Consider the following 18,615-nt stretch of genomic DNA (forward strand, 5'->3'; position numbering starts at 1 on the left):
CAGTGGTTTTCTGCCAGTAACAAGAATGTTCATTTTTAAATCTTTTCTATGCGTACAGGTTATTCTAGGACTGAGTATTGTGAATTTTAAAAAGAACAGCTAACCCATTGTAATTTCAGGTGCAAATAAGAATGAATTACCTTGTCCAATGAACTCTCTCATAGTCATCTTAATGTATTTTGTTCAGCAACCTTGGTTTGTTTTGAGATATTTCTGTGTTCTTCCTCAGTTCTGAACACCTAAATAAACCTCATGTTAAGCTTCCTAAGAACTACAACAAATAGCAGTATTTTCCAAGAGAAAAAATATGTAAGGATTAGATCGGTCTTCAAGTCCAGTCATGTAAGGAAACCCCGTGTATGTCCTCCAAATACAGCAATGCAGTCCTTAAATGAGAGTGTTTTCCCTCTTCTAAAGACCATTTCTGTTTTGTATTATCTTGTATTCTTAACTGTGTTAAGCACCATAGTCTTCAAGTGCTCTCACTGGACACCCTGTTCTGCTTACTTGGCTAGTCAATAAATGTAAAGGAATCAACTACTCTAATCTATGGCCAGCTTCATGACGTGAACTTAATTACTCTCATTGGAATTTGTCTGATTTCAAAGTCCAGCTCATGACAGTGTAACCCTCTCTGTTCTTTCTCCATCTAATAAAACCGGCAAGTCTGATTTAAAAACCAAAAAAAAAAAAAACAAACCAAAAACCAAAAACAAACAAACAAACAAAAACAAAAAAACCACTCCCCCCCCCCCAAAAAAAAACCACCACAATTACTGTTAGACACATAAAGGTCTAAGAAAAAGAGTTTCCCTGCTATGCATACTGATTCAAAAAAATCAGTAAGGAGTTATGACAAAACAAACTCATTAGTAAATCAAGATGGCCCTCTGGGTATCTTGTATCCTAAATGAACAGATGCAAACACCGTTTGGTTTGCTGTTTTATGTAATAAAACTATGCAAAATGAAGAGCAGGCATGTATTTACATGCATTCTTTAAATATCAGGCTTAGATGTAGGGACAGCACTATATGAAGTGGCATGTGCTGGAGGCTCTATTAGGTAAGAAAAGGTATGCTTAGATGGAAGTCCAAGTTGCTGACAGACCAAAGTTAAGCATAATGAAGAGAAAGTAATAACAACTGTAGAGTGTCTTGGATCTGCAATTAATATATACTTGGGAAGCACTGTTGCATAAATAGCATGAAACACTGAGAAGCTGCCTGTGTAAATGAAGGATCAACAAGATTAGTTAAACTTTTTCCAAAGAGCAAGTTCAGTCTTGTTTTACAATCTTCTTGGCTAAAATGTGGTATCTACAGTACGTTTGACTGATATATGTACCTTTCAGTTTTGTATGCTAATGTCAGTGGATCATTTAAATTCACCTTTAGTAAATTTAAATAATAAGACAATTATAAAAGTTTTAAAAAAATCCACTGATATATTGAAGTGGGTAAGAGGAAGAGCTAAAGGAGAGCTTATAGTTTATGGAAAATTGAGAATATAACATTGTTACGCTATGTCAGTAGGTGTATGAAAACCCAATCTTGTTCAGGATTAAATTTTGGCATTGCTGAAAAGAAAACCCTCAATGGAAGTATGTAAACTCATATTTTGCCAGGATTTTTCTTTTTTCCAAGTTGTAACTTTCAAAAGTTTGCCCTTTGATGGGAACTGTATTATAAGATTAACTGTTGATTTTAAAAATGAAAAAAAAAAAAAAATTTTTACTTGCAGTAACACTTAATAAAGCATTTTTAAGGGCAGTATATGACAGCAAGGGAAAAACTGTGTCTCATGCTATTTGTAGTTGCTCTATAAATGAATATAAACACTGGGACTAACACTTGCTTTTCAGGGTTTGATTTTTGGCTATGAATTCAGCTAGAACAAAAACAAGAAGGGAAAGAATCCTGTATGTCAGTATTGATCTCTTTAGTTTTCAGGTAATGTTAATGTATGTGGTTGGTTAGGTTTATTGTTTACGTCTGTCAACGCCAAATGTCAGAGTTGTGGTTTTCATTCTTCTAGAAGTAATCTGACATTATTCCCTCAATTACTACTTCTGATTTCTTGATTGAATTTCAATTTTTGTTTTGTGATAGATGACTGCTGTTGTTAAAACTTTCCGTTTGACTTTGAGTCTTACATTCATTAGAATAGATTACACAAATGCTAGGATGTGCATGAGAGCAGAGAACCTGGCAACTTTTAGTAGGAAGAAATGCCATGCACAGCAGTTGAATTAACTGAAGATTCACATACTTATGCTCAGTTCATCCAGACTTGAGCTTGTGTAGTTATCTGATGTTCTCTTTAATAAACGTGGAATTTTTCTTGTTTGATTCATTCTCACCATCCTTCTCTGATGCAGGTGCTGCTGACTCATATCCTGCACCTTCTAACTTTACTCTCTGCATAGGTCAGTAAAGGACAGTAAAACTTTCACAGGTTAGCAAGACACAAGGGTGTTGCCTGTTAGATCGAGACAATATGGTTCACTTGTCTTATTTTTCTTTCTACAAAAAAGGTCGCAAACCATTCCCCACAGAAGTGAAGTAGGAAATCCAGGACTCAGCTAAAAGTCTTCTTTTCACATCTGGCGTGGTTCTTGTCCTGACAAACATAAAATTCATATTGCAGATGCAGATAACGCTGAGAAGGAAATGGAAAGGTCAACCATCCCGAGCCCTACTGGTTACCATAGTCCTGCAGAGACTGTCAAGTGGCTAAGGCAGCCTGAAAGGCTTGTTCACATGGACCTGTGTGTTGGCTCTGGTCATGTGCCAGCTTGTTTTGGTCTGCCGGGAACTAGGAGTTCAAGTGAGCTATCAAGATAAGCCTGTCATTACAGTATTGGTAGGGGTGGAATAAATGGATGGCAGAAGTACTTTCCTGCTGACTTAAAGCTATTCTATAGGGGGGAACATTTATAACCGTAGTTTGCTGCATACACCTGATCTGAATGGATTGTGTACAGAATATGCCAAATGCTGAATAGCTGGCAGAAATGTTCCTGTCCAAACGGAGTGCTGCTGCTTTGTATTCTGGATGATGTGCTTTGGTTCCCTCAAAGAATTTCTTCTGTCTTCCAGAAGTGATGAGCTCTGATTTCAATGTACACAGCGGCCCTCCTAAAGATCAGAATAGCTGCCATTTGTGCTACCTAGATCAGGTTGTTTAACCTCGTGTTTATTCTCCAACCTTTCTGCAGCTCTGCCATGTTGTGTCTATGACTACCTTTAGTAGTGCAACTATTTCTGAAAGTGAAAGCTGGCTTGAAACATTTTAGCTTCAAGAATACATATGTTAATACGAAGATTTTGGGGAACTTGAACTGAAAATTTTCAAAAATGATTACTTGTATATATCCAGACAGGAAAAATGACTGAGGAAAAACACTGCTCTGAATTGTACACGTTGGTAAAACCATTAGTTGCATAGTTGGCTTAACTTTCCCTTTCCTTACCCAAACCCACTGCTGCCAAGATACTTTACTAAGGAAAGTATTTTCTCTGATGTGCAGCATCCTCCATTCAATCAGGACACATCAGCATGGGGGAGGAGAGAAGTGGAGACAGTTGGCTTAAATCTATTCTTTTTTACTTCTTTCTTTTCCTTTCTTCTTTAACTACTGTTGCTTAAAATAACAGATCATGACACTTTCTGCTTCAAAGCAATAATTTAAAAAATCTTTACTGGTTGCTTTAAAAGTGGAGCCATGAACTAGAGCTATAGAGAAGCAGTGATAGCTGCCAGTCAGGGCATATTCCTAGTTTGGCTGTTAACATACTAATTTTGATCTAGCTGTAAATTAATTACAAATTTGGGCTATGCTCTTGAAATTGCTTCTGCTGCTTTTAATATGCAAGCATGTGTCCAAGTGCAATATGCCAGCAGAGCAGGACGTTTCTGACCATGGTGACTGTATTGTCTGTTTAAGCAAGGAGTCCAAGGAAGTTCTGTCAATCTAGCTGTGACCACACGTAAATGTTTCCTTTTTTTCTTGAAAAGGAATGACAGAGAGCACTTATTTTCTCTATTTACATGTAATCCTAAAACAATATTATCTACATCAGCCAGATCTTGTAATATAGATGTCTTGACTCATTTTTTATTATTGTTATTGGAAAGATAAGCATTAACAATTAAATATGTTTTGATTGCATAAAATCTGATTATTCTAAACAGTAGCTGACTGCTACTGTAACTTTATAGCTATAGCTATGTAACAGCAAAAACCACAGGAGACAAATAGAAAGGATATACATTTTGCTTGGCATGGATGTATTCATTCATTTTTGAGAGATCCAAAGCCCTTTCTTTATTTTGCAAGCCATGAAAAATGTTCATACAATTTCTTGTACCACTTTACCTATTTTTTTTCAGGTGCCGGATGTAGTCAAAACAACTTATTTTGTCTGTTCATCTATGCGTATACTATGAATGTCACTCATACTTCTGAGAATTCAAGCCTCTCCATTGGTATTACCTGGCATTTATATGGATTTCTTGGAGGTTGATGAGTGATCAGTTTTCTTATGAATTCTGGTTTGTTTATTGGAGTTGTGCCTTTATACTTCATTGCATATTTCACATCCCCCTTTGCAAAGGCTTTACCAGCACAAAAGTTTTTTGGTTTACTTTTTTTGTTTGTTTATTTTCTTTAAACAAAACAAAACCCACTGCCAGAGTTGTTGAGTATAGTGTTTTGGGAATCACATCACAGCTGTAGCCTTCTCAAACACTGTGGAAAGAATCCGTTTATGAACAGATGCAACTTCAACTTTGCATCTATATTTGACCAGCAGAAGAGAAGAGATTAGGCTTCTGCTGAAATGCCCTGTGTGAAATCAAAGTCAATACAGCAATGCTGTAATTGCCAGGGCTCAAATCTTGGTATTTTGAAAATCCATATTGTTATTTTTAAACTATATGACTGTTATGAATCCAACCTCTATGGCTCTAGACAATTTTATTATACTTGGCTGAGTTGTCAGTATTAGACATACCTATGATTCGATGACTACCTTACTGCTTTTGGTCTTCTACAAATTATGTAACGGATATGGATGTCATTGCAGAAGAATAAGATTGCTGCTGAAGCTCTGTGTTTTGTAGGAAGATCTGCATGGTAGGTTAATAGTTCTCAATGTTTCTCTGTGTATCAAGAGTTTACACCATAGATTAAAGAAATAAAATGATTTCACGTTCCTTTGGAGTTGGAAGTGAGACAAAGCTCAGGGGACCTGAACAGACACATCATTTATTGCTTTTATGCAGTCTGCTCTGGGATGCACCAGCTCTTTATGTAGGGAAGACATGACAAAGCTATTGAGAGTAAAATGAACCATTTCAGTCTTAATGGTTCAATTACTTCTCGTTGCTTATGATGAAACAATTAGTGCGTGCAAAAGAAAATCATTCATACCATTGGGAGAACTTTTAAGCCACCAGTAAGCTTGTGTGTCAGATCTCTAAGGAATACTTTGAATAACACAGGAGGCTTCAGCTTCTTCAAAGGAGATTTGGCACTGAACAGTGTCTGGCTATTCTTTTTGTATGTGATAAGGTGTCCATGAGGCAGGATCAATTGCTCAAGTTCATATAGTCTTTTTGTTTTTCCTGTCTCTTTAATTCATCTGACAAGTACCTCAGCAGTCCTCTGTTTTCCTATTGCTTATCTTTTTGGATCCAGACAACCTTTTATACAGTGTCTCAAATTTCACTCCAAATATGAAATGATACCTACTTAAAGTGCAAAACCTGTAGGTTCTCTCTAGCAAACGTTGACACAGGCCAGTAGGAAAAAAGCTATTTGAAGAAGTATCGTAGTATGTGTCTTCCCAGTCTGGGAAGACCTTGTCGTTGTACTGGGCTTGCCCCTAAGTAGCCAACAGAGAAGTAGAGCTAAGAGAGATGGGGCCAAATGTATGGATCTGTTCCTAAGGCTACTTTTCTCTATTTTATAGTTGTTTTCAGAACTTCTCAGTCATACCGTTATTTGTGTGGAGGAGATACAAGTGGCATGTTCCCAAAGTATCTCAGGTGAACTCTTTTCTTCCCGTTATAGGAGATTTAACAAAGTAGTCCTAGTGATCACTGGTAAATCTTGCGTCAACTTGATCATTAGAGAGTCTGTAAAAATGTAAAGTGTTTATAAAGCTCAGACAGCTTGCCATCTCTGCCCCAGAATTCTTACAGGCTGGATGTGAAGGGCAGCTAATCAATTCAGCAGCTTTCTCCCTTGAGTCTGAGCCCTCTTTACAACTCTAGACCTCAAACACTTGCAGATCTTAAAGTAGCTGTGCGTGCACAGTGGGAAACTGAGCTCATGATCTGAAGGTGGAGTAGTGCAGTGAGATAATGGTCCAGTGACAATGGAAACAGATACCTCAGTGTGTCTCTTATGAGATCAGTTGCTCAGTGAGAAAATAATAATAAAGTCCAAGTGAGCTAATAGCATGGAAAATAACTGGAGAAATCGTGTTTGATGTAACATTACGGAGATCTGCTGGATAGTGGAAGAAGTCAAGGCCTCTTTTAAGGGATGATAGGTCTATCAGGTGTTTTGAATGTTTTTGGGGACTTTCAGGTAATTCGTTTGCAAGCCACAGGAATTAATGAAGCTACTTTGGTCTCTGCTAGCTAAACTCTTGTGGTCTCTCATAGCTGACTCAAATATTTTTGGAAGAGGGTGGCTCACTTTTTCTGCTCTCAAACAAGTCTGTTTTAGGGCTATTTCTTTAGTATTGCTTTCTTATGATGAATGACTTCATTAGTGAGAATTCTGTCTGCATCCTTTTCTGTCCAGAGCCTGCTGGCTACGGAAAGACTGTAGGCAGCCTTACATACACGTTCAATTTCCCAGCAGAAAGGTCTAATTCTGTACCTTTATTCACTTTCAATGCTCATCCTTTTATCTTCAATAATAGCTTGTATGTTGAAAGTGCATTTTTAATTAAATTGTTTGCATCTTGTATATGTACAGTATGTTCACTTTGAGGGCATTTTTATTACAGTGGAAGGGTGGTGAAATGTAATAAGTCTCAAGAATAATTAAAACCTGTGTTAACTTGTATATGTTTCTAGTAGCAATTGAACTTTGTTTTGAGTCTCTTCTGGGTCCAAGATTAGATCTTAATCAAGTAGGAAGGAAGGAAGGGGCAAATAAAGGAAGGGTTGTTTGTATATACCTGTATAAATTCTTACCAGTTTAAGGTAAATTTCACTTGTTGTGTTAAAAGGTATTTAGCTTGAGAAGGTTTCTGTGTTCAATGCTTACAAGAGAGAGAGGTGAGAAGTGAGGCTTTTTTACCTCTCTGTATGTAGCCTTTGAGTATTGGTTTGGCCACCTCGATTTACACTGAATGAAAAAAAGCAGAGCAACCTAGGAGGGCTTTAACAGCAGTACCATGTGTCAGAGGAAAGATATAAATAACTTGGGATTTTTCAAGAGAATAAACTGCTGTCAGTTCAGGGAGCTAAAATGTCTAAATCAGAAAGATGTAAGATTTTGATTTAAGCTTTGATTTTTCTGTACTAAATCCTCAAGTTCTTGTATCGGAGCATTTTTGTGTAGTCAAGTTCCAGAAAGTCAAGGGAGGCTATATCTTCCAAGTCTCTTCTTACAAAAGGCGAAGACAGTTAATAATTTTTCAGCACCGAAGACCTGAATGTATGTTGAAAAACCATCCTTGCTAAATCAGTGAAAAAGCCTATAGCATCACTTTTTTCCCCAAAACACTGTATCTGCTTTGCAGACACAAAGATGAGATGAAAAAGAGCTGAATTCAAGGACAATTAGAGTTCTCTTGCATGAAATACTTTGGAAAAGTGTTAATTTGTCTTTCTTCACTGAAAAATGCATTTACGTTGACTTATAGTATAGATGGTCTGACTTTGCTAAGGACAGCAGGTGAGGTAACATTATTTACACAGTCTTTATCAAGGATTCTATGACATCTTGTTTATACCCAAGTCTTATGGACTACTATTCTTTTGAAAAGGATATTAGTTCTGAAGATGTCTCAAATATTAAGCCAAATTCAGGGACTATGCTAAATGTTAAATACTAGATCAGTCTGGAGGATTTTTGAGTTTCTGGAAGAGATCCATTTAGGTTAAACTAGAGCTAATCTCTAACTAAAGCCCCTATTTAAATGTCAGAGTATTACATCTTGCTAGCTGAAGCTAATTTTTAATATTACATAAAATTATATTTAGTGAATATACTAGGCAGGTCTTCACAAAAAAACAAGGACTTATGTGACCCTTCTTCAAGTACAAATGAAGGGAAAAAATCCTCCGAGGGACAGATACATTTCTGCTTCAGGCTGCCAGGATTTGCCAAGAATGACTGTAAAAAGTTGCTTATTGTTTGTTTTTCAGGTTGTATCAAATGCTGCTGATCAGGGAGTTGCTATCACTGGGAACAACACTTTCAACAACTGGAACTGGCCTAATGCTGTGATCTTTGCTGCTACTGTAATCACTACAATCGGTAAGTATAAACTTTGCTGTTTTCCTTATGCTCCAGTGTGTTCATACTCTTCCATTTCTGTGCCAAGCTAGTCTCTGGATTAACTTGATATGGCTGGAGTTGCGTAGAGTACATGTGTTCATAGGCAGGTTTGTAGAGCAAAAATGTCTTTTGGCACTTATGCTTTTTCTGTACCCATAAATAGTCTCTCTAATAAGTAAGATTCAAGAGCTGTTGGGGTTCACTGCTGTCATTGCAGTTTCATTCATAAATATGCTTAAATTAACAAATAATAAAATCCCTAAGTAAAACCGTTATAAAACTTTCTATTAACTTAGCATGTGCATCTCAGATCTTTTGCATAACTATCCTGTTACTCACATGAATCTTCATATGCTATTGAATTGGCAGCATTCTTGGCTTTCAGAACAACCTAGACTGTTTTTAATCCACCTCTTAAAGGAAGCAAGGAACAAGGACTGTCTTGTGCTTATGAAATCGTCTGCATTTGACATACAGATTTTCAGAGCTGAAAATCATCTGCCATCTGCTTCTACAGAATTTTTTTTTGCTAGAAGTTATTGCTACACTCTGCCTACACCTACAATGTTAAAAAAAAAAAAAATAATAAAAATAAATCCAGGAATGCAAATTAACCAGAGAGAGAAGTCTGGAGGTTTGTGTAAATGGAAGTCTTACTTCTAGGTCATATATAGCACTGTGTTTTAATTTATTACTTGAAGCTCTCAATACCCAGTTTATAACAACTTATGACACAAAGCTGAAGTCAAGAGCACAGCTAAACAAGAAAACTCTGGCAGAAGTTCATAAACTAGGTTTTTGATTTTAGAACCTGAATTTGAACAAAATTCAACTGACCTACTTTGCAGTGTCACAACACACATCTCACTTAACTCAAATCCTTACCTTGGGAAGGCACCAAGCCACAATGTAAATGTGCAGAATGGATCTTTCACGTGAAAGCTTACTTCAGGGTGAATTTCATTTCAGAATGTTGATTCAAACTCAACCTTAAATGCTGCTTAAGGTTGGGAGATCTCATTAGAGATTTTGGGATGAGTTTTTTTTTCTCATGTTTATCTCATGTTGTCAAGAAAAAGATGCATGCTATCCAGGGAGCACTTAAAATGTAGTACTTCTCTCAGCCTCCTCTAATGGAATACACATTTTCTGGAGTAATGTTGGAAGGCATCCAAATTCAAAAAATCAGCAGCTGGAGTAGACTAATGTTCTTGTATATGATGAGGTAAGGAGCATCTGATACAGCAGAAGCCCACGCAGTGTTGTTTTATGTATAGGTAGAATTGCCTTGAATTCTCTGCAACAAGAACAGGCCATGCACATACTTATCTCTTTCAGGTTACGGAAATGTTTCTCCAAAGACACCCTCTGGGCGTCTCTTTTGCATATTTTATGGGCTCTTTGGAGTTCCTCTGTGCTTGACGTGGATCAGTGCTCTGGGGAAGTTCTTTGGAGGACGTGCCAAGAGGCTAGGCCAATTTCTGACAAAAAGAGGAGTAAGCCTGGTAAGATCCTCTGCTTGTTTATCTTCCTGCTGTTTATTTTGATGTACAAATCAAGCTTACAATTCTCAATTTACCTGTTCTTGTGGTAATAAACAGGCACTGTTACGAATATGAATTTCCCAAATGTTGTTGTGTAGAAATAATTGAGGAGGGCTAGATCCTATATATTAATTCTGCCAGAACTTTTAGCAAATGATATCTTGTGGAAGCATGAAATACTAAATATAAATACTATAACTTCTATGAAGACGTGCATCTCCATACATGAGAAACATATAGAATCAATGTAGACGAGGCTTTAGTTTCACAAACATTCCTTGTTTGTGGAAATAAGTTGTCCTGCTTTGCTTCTACCTTTGGTTTTTATGCTAGCATGAGCATTTTACTGTTATGCACTGAACCAGCTGAAAAACATTTTGTTCTCAATTACTCTTTGTTTGTTTTTCATGATGGGTGAGTTTTATCTCATCTCTAATAACCACACCGAAATGGGAGGGAATGCAAGGACTGAGCTTCTGGAGGAGAGTGGGATTGGTTTAGGCCTTAGTTTCAGAAACAGCTAGAATTTTCTAGGTTTAGCACCTGAGAAAGTATGATGGTGAAATGAACAGGTGTATCCAGCTTTGTGAAGCAGGCTTTGTGCAGAGGTTAAACGAGTGGCAAATGGTAGGAAATGTAAAATAGGAGAAAGGCAGCACAAGCAGTTCTGATCTTCTATATGCTGTTGTAGGACATCACAGAATCAGCAAGGTTGGAAAAAACTGTCAAGATCATCCAGTCCAACCATCCACCTATCACCAACAGTACTCACTAAAATATAGTTGTGTTCACAGCAGTCAATGACCTTTAGTGATGACTTAAACTTTTAGCACAAAATCTGAAATGGCTGGCACTATTGTATGATGCTCAGTGCTCAGAATGGAAAATAAGATTTGTTTGCATGACTCTTCCCTCTCTCTTTACAGAGGAAAGCGCAAATTACATGCACAGCTATTTTCATTGTTTGGGGTGTCTTGGTCCATCTGGTTATTCCTCCTTTCGTCTTTATGGTGACTGAAGGATGGGATTACATTGAAGGTCTCTACTACTCGTTTATTACTATCACCACCATAGGATTTGGAGATTTTGTTGCTGGTAAGTAATTATATTTCATGTATTGTTTCACTACATGCACAGTGTGGCAATTCTGCTTCTAAACTCAAATTCTAAAGTTTTTCAGAACACTTTCTTCTGAATAAAAGATTCAATAAAAACTATGTACTGCTCCGATTGGCTTTGGCTTTATCTTGACTTAGTCTGAAGCCAAGCTCTGGAGTTTGTAGTCCTTTCAGCTTCCCTAGGTTCTTATTTCAAGCATGAAGCTTTCCTATCTACTACAACAGTTAAGCACCTTTAAAGGGGCATATCAGTGTTAAGTGATAATTTCTGGGCAGCTGTCTAGAACTAGTTAAACAGGAAATGCTGAATCCTTTTCTCAAGCAAAGTGCCTATATCCATATTTTGAAGTCTGAGGGAATGCTTATAATTTTCCAAACACATGGAGTGTGTGTGCTGCCATTTGACATTGTAGTCCAGTGGTCAGATTACATGCAGCTAAGAAGTGGAAGACCTAGAATCAACTTTGTCAGAGGGTTTCAGATCCCTGGTTACCACCTCACAAAGCAGCGTTTTAAGAAGTGGGTTCTGCTAGAGTGGAATGGAGTATTTCTCAGGGTAATAACTCAGCTGCAAATCCACTTCTAATGTTCTTGTTTTTTAATTCTTTCTAGGTGTAAATCCAGATGCAAACTATCATGCCCTTTACAGATACTTTGTTGAATTGTGGATCTATCTGGGACTAGCTTGGCTTTCACTCTTTGTCAACTGGAAGGTCAGTATGTTTGTAGAAGTCCACAAAGCAATCAAGAAACGGAGAAAAAAAAGAAAAGAGTCATTTGACAACCATCCTCGGTCTAAAAAACCCCTTCAAATGGGTACCTCAAAGGATGTGAACATTTTCAGCTTCCTTTCAAAAAAGGAAGAGACGTACAATGATCTTATTAAGCAAATTGGAAAGAAGGCCCTGAAGACAAACAATGACAAGATGATTAAAGTAGAAAATACCAAACAAAATATGCAGAATGCCATTAAAGATGCTCAGGTGATTTACACAAAGTCAGAGTCATTTGAGTATGATGAGTCTTCCCTGGACATTCAAAATGGTCATGTGTTGAGACATCTGCATGATAAACGTATTGGAGACAGTCCTATTGAAGGAACCATGTTCGTAAACCAGCTGGACAGGATAAGTGAAGAAGAAGGTGAAGTATGGGATTCTAGAGACTATCGACCCTTAATATTTGAGAATGCCAATATAACATTTGTAAATGAGGATGATGATGAAGAGGAAGATATATCAGATGATGAGGAAACTTCAAAATCCTCAATGGATGATAATATTGTAGAGGAACCTGAAATTGCAAAAAACCTAGTAAAATTCCCATCGTCTGATGAATCTACTTTTACCAACAATGAGCTAGAACTTTCTGTGCCTTATGAACAACTGATGAATGAATATAATACAGTAAGCAATGCAAAGGCTGCAACGTGAAGTGAGCTTGGTATTGTTTTTCTGAAAATGATCAATGCATATCGAAGAAATTAACAGAGCAAGGAGAAAAGCTTGTTTTTGCAGCTTCTCCTGTCTCTTTGAAAACAAAAGCAAGTCCCAAACTAATAACCTCCAGTGTTCTTTTCCCTATCTTAAGTTGGTTTCTGAGCTCATCTGCTATGTTTATCTGAAAAGACTTGTAAAATACCAGTTGAATTAGGAGTCCTACTCCTTGGAATTTTATGGTTCTCAAACAAAGTAGACAAAAAAAGACTAGTTAATACACTGGACCTGCTCTGCATTTATGCATTTCATTGAGGAATTAGTTTGGGAGTGTAACTACACAGTTACAAAGAGTTTGTTCTAGGCATCAAATGTGTTCGGTTACTCCACTAGCCCTTCACCTCTGAAAACCCGGATTTAAGTAACGCTTTGATCAGAAATGGAAGCAAGAGGTTTGCTTTTTAAAAAAGGTACTCATTGTTACCACAAAAAATGGTGAAACCACAAGTTGTTCTTGATGAGAAACTTTAAATGGAACACTAGAGACAAACATCTGAGCTGAGGTGTGCTGGCAGACTGAGGAGGAAGCTTTAAAACATCTGTTTAGAGTATGTCTGTGCTTGCCAAATTATAATGAATTGTAATTTTGTGAATAAAATAATTAAAATTCCATGGAATGGATTGAGAAGGAGCTCTCTAACAAGGAAGAAATATCTGGGATGAAGCTTACCAATTGGGCTACTAAACTGCAACTCAGCCCCAGAAATGTTGAAGAGTAAGGAGACTGGAGGACCTACTGATCAAAGCATGTAGGAGCACAAACAAGATGCAACTTTTTAGTGTTGAAAGTGTCCTTCCACTGTCCATTTCCTAGAGGAAATACTTGAATGAACTTTATACAGTATCTATGTATGTGCAGTTGAAATTTCAGTGATGCTGTTCATCTGAGGGTAAAAAAATTGCCTTTGGAGACATAGATATTCTCCAAACGCTCTAATGCCTGTCAGAATAGAACTGTAGCACTACTGCTAACCTGAGCAGTGTGTTAGTCAGTATTGTTATTTGATGTTCCTCCCAGCCTTGGTACTTTAGACTAGACTTGAATGAGAGATGATTTTTGAAACAGTTGATTATAATTTGCTTATTTGATTTGTTTTAAAGCTTGACCTATGTGCATATGCAATGGTTATTCTATCCTGCTTTCAAGAAGGCTGAACAACATCAAATCCTGTGCAAAACTGTGATATGATCAAGTGAATTCAGAACTTAAGTCACTTTTTAAAAGGGACTTTGGCTCAAAAATCCTGAAAGTATTTGGGTTGGAAATGGTCTTTTAACTGAGTTATCTGTTTTAATAATGTTTAAGCCCAAATTATTTTGGCTAAAAAGAAAATTATACCATGGTTTTTATTTTTCTTTCTTTTTCTGTACCATGCATTAACCCTGACAGCTCTCACAAACATGGTTCTTGATTGCATGCTGACAAAAAGAACTGACTATGGTTATATCTGATATACTTGGAACAGAAAATAGCCAAGGCCTTTGAATATGTCAAGTTCTGTTATTTTGTATAGTTTCACTGTATTTATGTCATGGCTGTATGTCCTAAAGTTTTCAAAGTTCAGTGAACAGTTAAAGGTTGTCTCATTCTTATTTTCAGTGTAATGCTGGCAGACTTGCTAGCTTTGTAAGAAAAGCGTATGGAATCTTGCAGTGCTAATCTTTAATTACTAGACTTTTCTAATAACTGCGGATATTGGCTGCAGCTTCAGTTGCTGGCCTCTCCTTTGGAAACTGGCACTCTGGATATCCTGTTGACAAGAAGTTTTGAAGTCATGACTGTGAAACAAGGGACTGTCTTTATTCTTTTTTTTTTTTTTTTTTTTCCTTTAGAATCTTCCATGTATATGAGATTTCTCAAATAGAAAGTGAATTGTCTTGCTGACAAAAATGTGGAATTGGTGTAGTTGGAGTCAGTTGTTAATGTGTATTTGGTGAAGGGAGATTGTAATTTGAAATTCAACTGTATTATGTTATTGCCATTTGGAGCAGGGGTGGCTGGATGAATTTGACTTGTGCTATCAAGAAGATCCTGGTTTAATTCTAATTGACTCCCCCACCACATACACACCTCTGCATTGTTTTTAAATTACTCCAAGCCCTCCTTCAACTTCTTTTATATCTGAAGGAGCGTGGTTGATAGCTGTACCTTGTAGCTGTAAGAAATGTTAGGTAAGAAGGCATACTTGGTACAGCAGCAAGTCTAGCCTTTTTTTTTTTTTTTTTTTTAATGAAAATTAGAAAGCACTCCATATAGCTTTTTTGTTCTCCAACTTGTCTTCCATTATTGATGCAAAGATTGAAGTTTTGGCAACAATTAGTAAGCTCACGACAATAAGGAGAGAAGAAGCTTGCTGAAATTGTATGAAATGGAAAAGCATAGTCAAGGTTTGATCTTCATTTCAAAAATGTAAGTGAATAAATTTCTGTTCTATACAGAAATAACACAACCCAGATATTTGGCTGGGCTTTGATTGGGAAGGATGTTGCACACTGGAGCACAAACTCTCCATTCTCTGTTGCAAAGTGCTGCATTTGTGTGCCAGAGCTGAGAATGGCTGGTATCTGTTTCATATTATCAAGCTAGATGTGGCTCTTTGGCCTTTCCAAGTGTAGCCAATGTAGACTGTGTGTATATATAGTGGGATTTAAAGTAATGGTTTAAATTTATTTTAAAAAGAACAAAATTCCCACTTTTTTGGGGAAACACGATCACACCTCACAAAACTGTTCTCAAGACATCCCATCATGTGCCTTAATGCAGTCCTGCTACTGGGAGAAAAACAAATCGTTTTTACACAGGAGCCAACACAATTGGTCTTGTTAAGCCCTGCTTATTTTCAGTGTTTTGGAGGGTTTTGTTTGGCACACAGCTTTCATGCTGGCTCTCTCCAAAAATTTGGACCATTTCCCAGGGTTTTTAAAATTATGGTGCCATCTCAGAAGTCCTGAAGTGCTATGCCAGACAGTTTTTTGTCTGCCTGTCTTCCATGTCTTGAGAGAAGTGATGTAGAGGAGTGTCCAGGCTGGATTTTGAACTCTTCAGCTTCCCAAGTGCCTCTGGTTAATTTGAATGAACTCCCCAGTGCTACTTCATATAGTTTTGTAGTTATTTTATTTATCTGGTCAATCTGGAAACATTTTCTTTGAATGCCACGTAAGATTTCATTTGACTAACTAGCTGATCTCTTAATGCAATGTAATTACTTTTTATAGGTGAGGTAGATCTTCTACTGGAAAGAGGAGTTAATTTAAAAAACAGAACACTTAAAAGCAATGTAGAAAACAAATGGAATAGAAGTGAAAACTCTTCTTGAAAACTTTCTGATTATTGCCTACAAGTAGATTGTATTTTCAGTTGCACCATGTGAGGCATGGGTCTACTTCCACAACAGTAACTTGCTAATTTTACCAAGATAAGCCAATTCATGAATAAATAAATAATATCTGGAAACATGACAACAAAAGTTTGTTCCTACAAAGGTCCTTTTTAATATTGTAGACCAGGTGACTTCATCCTTCACGACATCGTGACACTTTTTGCGTTTGTCCTATGCTATTGAAGCCTGTTTTTAGCAAAAGGGTGGTTTTTTCAGATACAAATCTCACAACAGGCAATCTGACATATCTGATGACGCTGGTACGAAATTGCTAAGGAAATATAAGAAGTGATGTGTTACTTTTTTTCTGAACTAATGCTTTTTGAATCTGTTGCTGGCAATGGATTTCAGAAAACATACAGAAATAAAACCATAGATTGATAACAGATCCATGGTGACACAGTTGTATATTGTGAGATATTTTTCTCCAGTTGAACTGAGAGAGTAAAGTAGAAACAGACAAGCATTGCTGATGAGGAGAGCAAAAAGCAATATACAAGTCAGTTGACCTGAACAGAAAACCAAGAATTCTGTTGTAGACTTGTAATTTTTGTGCCTCGTGAGATTCATTCCATTTGTGATGGATTTATGTTTAAAAAAAATAAGCTTGTCTTTCATATGGCTTTTGAAGTTTGTACAGTTCTTTCTTTATCACTCCATAATATGCCTGTCTGTTCTTTGTTGCTGATTGTCACTGGAATCACACTGTATGTAAATATTTGCTAAGTCTTTTAAAATGTAATTTATTTTAATATTTTGCAATAAAAATTTTAACATTCACCTTCTCTGACATGGGATGAATGGCAGTCAAGAAATGAAGTTTCTTCTAACACGTCTCTGTATTTGTAATGCACCTCACAGATAAGACTGGTGCTGTTCCAAAGAGCTTGAAGGCGTACGGAGCTGATCAAGCAAGGAATATTGGTGACCAGTTCAGTAGCATCTAGTCTGCAATTTGATACAGATACAGTTCAGCAAAATATAATACATTTTGGGCAGCTATTCAAGAAGGCAGGAAAGTTTATTCTATGGCACTGTTTTTCACAAGGCTGTTTATTTTCACAGAAGGTGTACTGAGACAGGAAGTTTTCATTGATCAGTACTGTGATAAAGTGGAGTAACTGCTGTCTGCGTCTCATCCCAGAGCCATTGAAATGTCTGAGTGGAAGTTAATGAATTTTCACGAGGATTCTAGCAACTGTTCATATTCTGCAGGTCTGGAAGCATTTAGTGTTCCAACTGCAGCAGTTGCCTTAAAATGCCTTAGAAAATAGATAACCTTTTGCCTTAATGTGTCACAAAATGTGACTCAGTGATGCATATGATAGAGATGGAGATACCTGCAGAAACTGGGCCAACCTCAGCCTGAGGGAGTAAAGACAGCTTTTGGGCGACGGGGTGAAAGGAATGAGACGTGAGCTAGGAACGGTGGGAGATGCATAAGTACAGAAGGGAAAGGTGGATGCTGTCATGATTTGAGTAAGGGTAGTCAACGTCTGTGTTTTCCCCCTATCCCTGGAGATCTCATTGAGCAGAAATAGCAGAGGAAGAAGAGGTGCCGGACTGGTGGCTGATGCCTGTGAGAACCAAAGAAAAGGAGGAGGGGATTCTCTCATGATGCCCATGGTAGGACATAGCATAGTCTGATGTGTTAGATAACATTTCTATCAGATCTCAACAGGCTAGAGCTTACAGACAGCTCTCAGTGTTTTAGTAGAGAGTTAGTAATTTCAAGGAGATAGGGTAGCAAGAAGTAGGAAAACAGGATAAACCTGTATTTGTTATGTGCCTGTTCTTACAGTCCATGGCTGGCTGTGGGTTCTTCTGAACATAATAGCTTAATAGATATAATCACAGACCAGCTGACACTTAGAAAAAAAATTGAATTTGAACACATATCATAGGTCTTTATAATGTGTGGTGCAATGTGACACCAACAACCTTTAGTTCATGGAAATCCAGAACTCACACCTTTAGTTCTGGAAGGTGAGAACAGTGATACAGCAGGCAGAGAGCTGCTGGTAGGGGCTCTTTTACACAAGGGAATGCTACCTCAGTCTCTTTAGGACAATTTCGTGAAGCTGGATGAAAATTCAGAAGAGTCTGTTGAATCTCTCTTGACAATTACGCAAATATCTGAAAGGCAGAGGAGGGCTCCTGCCCTACAGCTTGATCTGGAAGAGTTGCCTTTTGTTTATGTTTTACACCTTTTGCCTTTCAGCATGGAATTTTCTGTGTGTTTGTTTTTAAACTTTAGCTTCAAGCTTTCTCTGGTAAAGATATTAATACTGTTATTATCTAGGAATAATGGCTTGGGCAGAGCACAGTGTTCATTAGACTTTGGCTTCTTCCTGTTTCAAGAAAAATCCCATAGAGTATGCTTCTGACCAGCAAACAGACTACAGGCCTCCTCCTCATACCCTACCTAGCTTTGCAGTGGCTTTATCTCCTCTGTATTCATCTTCCTCTTTTGTTCCTCTGTTCCTGAGGAGCAAGGGGGAGCAATGGGTGGGTGGGAGGGAGCAATGGGTGGGTGGGAGGAAGCAAA

The 18,615-nt window shown here is 37.4% G+C and overlaps 1 protein-coding gene across 1 annotated transcript in view; it reads left to right on the forward strand.

Moving 5' to 3' along the window:
- KCNK5 (potassium two pore domain channel subfamily K member 5) overlaps positions 1-16,847 on the forward strand; it is a 34,937-nt gene extending 18,090 nt beyond the window's left edge. Inside the window, exons 2-5 of the mRNA XM_085219430.1 lie at positions 8,397-8,508; positions 9,868-10,034; positions 11,000-11,168; positions 11,804-16,847. Of these exons, the coding sequence (XP_085075556.1) occupies positions 8,397-8,508; positions 9,868-10,034; positions 11,000-11,168; positions 11,804-12,624 (1,269 nt within the window). The 3' untranslated portion in view covers positions 12,625-16,847. The remainder of the gene's footprint in view (positions 1-8,396; positions 8,509-9,867; positions 10,035-10,999; positions 11,169-11,803) is intronic.
- The last annotated feature ends 1,768 nt before the right edge of the window (positions 16,848-18,615 follow it).

The sequence above is a fragment of the Meleagris gallopavo genome, chromosome 2 (assembly GCF_905368555.1).
Source record: "Meleagris gallopavo chromosome 2, MGAL_WU_HG_1.1, whole genome shotgun sequence".
Taxonomy (NCBI): domain Eukaryota; kingdom Metazoa; phylum Chordata; class Aves; order Galliformes; family Phasianidae; genus Meleagris; species Meleagris gallopavo.